The 7236-nt window shown below is 53.3% G+C and overlaps 1 protein-coding gene across 1 annotated transcript; it reads left to right on the top strand.

Annotated features, from left to right (window-relative positions):
- The first annotated feature begins 4299 nt into the window (after nucleotides 1–4299).
- Nucleotides 4300–5530, top strand: LOC131737654 (tetraspanin-7-like). Its single transcript, XM_059027900.1, has one exon. The coding sequence runs from the start codon at nucleotides 4308–4310 to the stop codon at nucleotides 5382–5384; it is 1077 nt and encodes a 358-aa protein (XP_058883883.1). The 5' UTR covers nucleotides 4300–4307; the 3' UTR covers nucleotides 5385–5530.
- Nucleotides 5531–7236: the final 1706 nt, after the last annotated feature.

The raw sequence follows: 7236 nt of genomic DNA, 5'->3' as shown, positions 1-7236 counted from the left end.
GAGAGGCAGGACAGATGGACACTGAGCTGTGCAGTGCAAGCTGATCCACACACACTGTACTGAGCTGTGCACTGCAGCGAGGGTGTGTGTGGGGGGGGCAGTGTGTGTGTGTGTGTGTGCATATGCAGTGTGTGCGTGAGTGTGTGTGTGAGTGTGTGTGTGTATGTGAGTGTGTGCGTATGCAGTGTGTGTGTGTGGGCAGTGTGTGTGTGTGTGTGCGTATGCAGTGTGTGCGTGAGTGTGTGTGTGAGTGTGTGTGTGAGTATGCAGTGTGTGTGTGTGTGGGCAGTGTGTGTGTGCGTATGCAATGTGTGTGTGTGCGTATGCAGTGTGTGTGTGTGTGTGTGTGCGTATGCAGCATGTGTGTGTGTGAGTGTGTGTGTGTGTGAGTGTGTGTGTGTGTGAGTGTGTGTGCGTATGCAGTGTGTGTGCGTATGCAGTGTGTGTGAGTGTGTGTGTGTGTGAGTGTGTGAGTGTGTGCGTATGCAGCGTGTGTGAGTGTGTGTGTGTGTGTGTGTGTGTGCGTATGCAGTGTGAGTGTGTGTGTGTGTGTGTGTGTGTGCTTATGCAGTGTGTGTGTGTGTGAGTGTGTGTGTGTGTGTGTGCGTATGCAGTGTGTGTGTGTGCGTATGCAGTGTGTGTGTGTGTGAGTGTGTGTGTGTGTGTGCGTATGCAGTGTGTGTGTGTGTGTGAGTGTGTGTGCGTATGCAGTGTGTGCGTGAGTGTGTGTGTGAGTGTGTGTGTGTGAGTATGCAGTGTGTGTGTGTGTATGCAGTGTGTGTGTGTGTGAGTGTGTGTGTGTGTGTGTGAGTGTGTGCATATGCAGTGTGTGTGTGTGAGTGTGTGCGTGCGTGGGCAGTGTGTCAGTGTCTGTGTGCATTTGCAGGGACTCCTTTCACAATGATTTTGCAGCTGAGTGACTCTGACAGAAGCTGCCTCTTTGCTGTCAGACAGTGACGGATATGCTCTTCATCTCTTCACTCCATACCCCACGTGGTGGCACTGTAATTGCCACACTCATAAAGAGTGACATTTCCTGTGGAAGACCCTGCGGGAGCAGCGCTCGGGAGCTTTGATAGTGAGTGTCTGACACAGTGAAGCAGGATCCGGAGAATGTCAGCTCTGTGCTGTGAGTTTTTCAGTCTCTACCGCTCCTGCTGGAGTCTGTTTAATTAGTATTGAATTGAGGGAGTGTTGGGCTGAGCAGACAGTATTACAGAGGCCGGCGTGATCTCTGCTCTTTGAAGAGGAGAATGAGCTCTGGATGTGAGAACCATGTTGTCTGTGTTTCCCAGCTCTCATTTATAGATCTTTCAATAGCCTCACACTGGACACAATACATTTTCAAAAGTGTTTTATAATAACATGCCTGAACTATTTTCATTTGTAACGGCAGATAGTCTCTTTTTATATGCTGAGAGTCAACTGGACACTCCAAGAGAAGTGATGAAAATGATGTGATGAACCAGCTCCTCCACACCCACTAACCAGCTCCTCCACACCCACTAACCAACTCAGGAACCAGCTCCTCCACACCCACTAACCAGCTCCTCCACACCCACTAACCAGCTCCTCCACACCCACTAACCAGCTCAGGAACCAGCTCCTCCACACCCACTAACCAGCACAGGAACCAGCTCCTCCACACCCACTAACCAGCTCCTCCACACCCACTAACCAGCTCAGGAACCAGCTCCTCCACACCCACTAACCAGCTCCTCCACACCCACTAACCAGCTCAGGAACCAGCTCCTCCACACCCACTAACCAGCTCCTCCACACCCACTAACCAGCTCAGGAACCAGCTCCTCCACACCCACTAACCAGCTCAGGAACCAGCTCCTCCACACCCACTAACCAGCTCCTCCACACCCACTAACCAGCTCAGGAACCAGCTCCTCCACACCCACTAACCAGCTCCTCCACACCCACTAACCAGCTCAGGAACCAGCTCCTCCACACCCACTAACCAACTCAGGAACCAGCTCCTCCACACCCACTAACCAGCTCCTCCACACCCACTAACCAGCTCCTCCACACCCACTAACCAGCTCAGGAACCAGCTCCTCCACACCCACTAACCAGCACAGGAACCAGCTCCTCCACACCCACTAACCAGCTCAGGAACCAGCTCCTCCACACCCACTAACCAGCTCCTCCACACCCACTAACCAGCTCCTCCACACCCACTAACCAGCTCAGGAACCAGCTCCTCCACACCCACTAACCAACTCAGGAACCAGCTCCTCCACACCCACTAACCAGCTCAGGAACCAGCTCCTCCACACCCACTAACCAACTCAGGAACCAGCTCCTCCACACCCACTAACCAGCACAGGAACCAGCTCCTCCACACCCACTAACCAACTCCTCCACACCCACTAACTAGTGCGGGAACCAGCTCCTCCACACCCACTAACCAGCACAGGAACCAGCTCCTCCACACCCACTAACCAGCACAGGAACCAGCTCCTCCACACCCACTAACCAGCACAGGAACCAGCTCCTCCACACCCACTAACCAGCTCAGGAACCAGCTCCTCCACACCCACTAACCAGCTCCTCCACACCCACTAACCAGCTCAGGAACCAGCTCCTCCACACCCACTAACCAGCTCCTCCACACCCACTAACCAACTCAGGAACCAGCTCCTCCACACCCACTAACCAGCACAGGAACCAGCTCCTCCACACCCACTAACCAGCTCAGGAACCAGCTCCTCCACACCCACTAACCAGCTCAGGAACCAGCTCCTCCACACCCACTAACCAGCTCAGGAACCAGCTCCTCCACACCCACTAACCAGCTCAGGAACCAGCTCCTCCACACCCACTAACCAGCTCCTCCACACCCACTAACCAACTCAGGAACCAGCTCCTCCACACCCACTAACCAACTCAGGAACCAGCTCCTCCACACCCACTAACCAGCTCCTCCACACCCACTAACCAGCTCCTCCACACCCACTAACCAGCTCAGGAACCAGCTCCTCCACACCCACTAACCAGCACAGGAACCAGCTCCTCCACACCCACTAACCAGCTCAGGAACCAGCTCCTCCACACCCACTAACCAGCACAGGAACCAGCTCCTCCACACCCACTAACCAGCTCAGGAACCAGCTCCTCCACACCCACTAACCAGCTCAGGAACCAGCTCCTCCACACCCACTAACCAACTCAGGAACCAGCTCCTCCACACCCACTAACCAGCTCAGGAACCAGCTCCTCCACACCCACTAACCAGCACAGGAACCAGCTCCTCCACACCCACTAACCAGCAGACAAACACAGGAACACACACAAGCACACGTACACACACACACACACACAGGAACACGTACACACACACTCACAGGAAGACACACACACACAGGAACACATACACACACAGGAACACGTACACACACACACAGGAACACGTACACACACACACAGGAAGACACACACACAGGAACACATACACACACACACAGGAACACGTACACACACACACAGGAACACACTCACACTCAGACAGGAACACACACACACACACACAGGAACACATACACACACACAGGAACACGTACACACACACTCACAGGAAGACACACACACACACAGGAACACATACACACACACACAGGAACACATACACACACACACAGGAACACGTACACACACACACAGGAAGACACACACACAGGAACACATACACACACACACAGGAACACGTACACACACACACAGGAACACACTCACACTCAGACAGGAACACACACACACACACACAGGAACACATACACACACACAGGAACACGTACACACACACACAGGAAGACACACACATACACACACTCGCAGTGTCTCTGCCTGCCTTGCTGGGTGGCAGCTCTCTCAGCTCCCTGGTAGTTTATCTCTGAGGCGCAGAGGGACAGGCAGGGCCACTCTGCTCTCGCTGAGGGACCGGCCGGGAGACAGAGCTGCGGTCAGGGGATCCCAGGGGCTGGGTCCCTGTCCGGAGCTTCCAGTGTGACGAGCAAGGAGGAGGGAGGAGGGGTTTGAGGAGAGAGAGAGAGAGAGAGAGAGAGGGAGAGAGAGAGAGAGAGAGGAAGTGAGATGAGCGCTCTGCAAAACACAACAATCCCCATAATAAGACCAAAATCTTAACGATGTGGCTAGAGCCTCTTTATCACAGGAATGATTTAATGTCTGGACAGCATTAACAATCAGCCATAAAGAGCAGAGTGCGAGAGAGGGGGAGCGAGAGGGGGAGAGGGGGGCTGGGGAGGAGAGAGCGAGCGAGCGAGTGGAGAGGTTCTGCAATGACGAGTCAGCTGCCATATGACACTCTGCCTCGGCTGAGCCTGGTGAGCCGACAGGAGAGCCTGGAGCTGACAGGGAGTGCAGAGAGGCTGGCGAGGAGGCTGTCTTCACCCAGGGGCCTGGCCGCTGGATTCGGGAAGCCCTACTCTACACCCAACGACCCCCGCAGGAGCTCAGCTACCCCTGGACTGGGTGTGTGTGAACTGCCCCCTTACAGCACCTCTAGCCAGTGCCTAGCAGAGCCCGAGGACCAGCCCTCACACAGAGAGGAGCCCCCTGCCCTGGACTGGTCCTCTTGCAGGTACCGGCCCGTGGTGCGGGCACGACGGGGCACCATGGCTCTGCTCAAACTCGCCCTCATGGCGTTCAGCTTCCTCTTCTGGGTGGCGGGGCTGGCCATGTTCACCGTCGGTATCTGGGCCAAAATCTCCCTGTCCGACTACCTGGTGCTGTCCACCAACCGCTACCCCAACACAGCCTTCATCCTTCTGGCCAGCGGGGCGGCCGTCATCGCCTGGGGCTTCCTGGGCTGCTTCAGCGCAGCCACAGAGAACCGCTGCCTGCTGCGCACCTACGGGCTCTTCCAGGTGGCCCTGCTGGGGGCCGGGCTCTCCGCGGGGCTCTCCGGACTCTTCTACCGCAAGGACATTGCCGAGGGCTTCCAGAACGGGCTGCGGGAGGCCGTGCGCTCCTACGGGGAGGATGAGGTCAAGGCGGACGCGCTGGACGCTCTCCAGAGGGTGCTGGAGTGCTGCGGGGTGCAGAGCTACAGGGACTGGCTGTCCTCGTCCTGGTCCCTGGAGCCCAACGGCTCAGTGCCGGCCAGCTGCTGTGTGCTGCGGAGAGGCTGCAGAAACAGCCCCCTGCCTCCAGAGGGCGGCGGCGCGGCCGGGATCTACACTCACGGCTGCTTCCAGAAGGTGCACGACTTTGTGAATGACAACATGTTCTACATCGCCGCGGGCGCGCTGGGCCTGGCTGCCATGCAGGCTGTGGGCATCGGGCTGGCCTGTCTCCTGGCTGCCAGGATCCCAGGGGCCGAGCCTGCAGAGGGGCTGAGGGGGCCCCCGCACTGAAGAGCAGGAGCCAGGGGCTTCACACAATCTGCGCCTTCTTTTGTGTCATGTTTTTTTGCTTAGCACTTGAATGTCGTATTTGTAGAATGATTTTAAAAGAGACATTTTATGAAATTATCTGCATAACAGAGTCTGGTAATTCTATGTCCCTGGACTACAGACACGAGGTGCGGAGTGTGTGTGTGTGGGGAAGGGGGGGGGGGGTAAGATCTGTGAAGTTCAGCTCTTGGGCTGGGCTGGCTCAGCGACCTGGGCTCTGAACTCAGCACTGGGGTGGCTCAGTGACCTGGGCTCTTTCTGCTTGAAAGCCTGTTACCAGCGGCACGTCATCAGAAGCAAAGAGTGTGGAGTGCAGGAGAGCTGAGAAGATGCAGCCCACAGCCTCCCAGTGAAGAGACACAGCATCCTTCACTCAGGAGACAAACCTCAATGAGCTGCTCACACTGCAGCCTCCCGGCGAGCCCATTCCCAATGGAGCTGCTCATACTGCAGCCTCCCAGCTCAGCAGGGCAGTGAATCAAACACGACTGCAGCACACTGTCTCCAGGAATGGAAGGTTTTACTGCCTGTTTGTGTACACTCTGTAATCTCTGTTTGTGCACACTCTGTAATCTCTGTTTGTGCACACTCTGTAATCTCTGTTTGTGCACACTCTGTAATCTCTGTTTGTGCACACTCTGTAATTTCTGTTTGTGCACACTCTGTAATCTCTGTTTGTGTACACTCTGTAATCTCTGTTTGTGCACACTCTGTAATCCCTGTTTGTGCACACTCTGTAATCTCTGTTTGTGTACACTCTGTAATCCCTGTTTGTGTACACTCTGTAATCTCTGTTTGTGTACACTCTGTAATCCCTATTTGTGCACACTCTGTAATCTCTGTTTGTGCACACTCTGTAATCTCTGTTTGTGCACACTCTGTAATCTCTGTTTGTGCACACTCTGTAATCTCTGTTTGTGCACACTCTGTAATCTCTGTGCACACTCTGTAATCTCTGTTTGTGTACACTCTGTAATCTCTGTTTGTGCACACTCTGTAATCTCTGTTTGTGCACACTCTGTAATCTCTGTTTGTGCACACTCTGTAATCCCTGTTTGTGCACACTCTGTAATCTCTGTTTGTGCACACTCTGTAATCTCTGTTTGTGCACACTCTGTAATCTCTGTGCACACTCTGTAATATCTGTTTGTGTACACTCTGTAATCTCTGTTTGTGCACACTCTGTAATCTCTGTTTGTGCACACTCTGTAATCTCTGTTTGTGCACACTCTGTAATCTCTGTGCACACTCTGTAATATCTGTTTGTGTACACTCTGTAATCTCTGTTTGTGCACACTCTGTAATCTCTGTTTGTGCACACTCTGTAATCTCTGTTTGTGCACACTCTGTAATCTCTGTTTGTGCACACTATGTAATCTCTATTTGTGCACACTCTGTAATCTCTGTTTGTGCACACTCTGTAATCTCTGTTTGTGCACACTCTGTAATCTCTGTTTGTGCACACTCTGTAATCTCTGTTTGTGCACACTATGTAATCTCTATTTGTGCACACTCTGTAATCTCTGTTTGTGCACACTCTGTAATCTCTGTTTGTGTACACTCTGTAATCTCTGTTTGTGTACACTCTGTAATCTCTGTGCACACTCTGTAATCCCTGTTTCTGTAATCTCTGTAATCTCTGTGTCATTGTCGCTGTGCTTTGCTGTTTCTCAAACCCGTTGTGCTGGATTGCTTGTTCCAGTCTGTGCTCCCTGTTAGAGGAGCAATCAGTGTAAATAATCCAGCATTATGTAATTTGTGATTTATTTGTTTGGTTAAAAAGAAAAAAATGAAACGTTATCAGTTGTAGAAA

This window comes from Acipenser ruthenus, chromosome 7 (genome assembly GCF_902713425.1).
Source record: "Acipenser ruthenus chromosome 7, fAciRut3.2 maternal haplotype, whole genome shotgun sequence".
NCBI classification, from domain to species: Eukaryota; Metazoa; Chordata; class Actinopteri; order Acipenseriformes; family Acipenseridae; genus Acipenser; species Acipenser ruthenus.
This window is presented reverse-complemented; position numbering and strand designations above follow the sequence as displayed.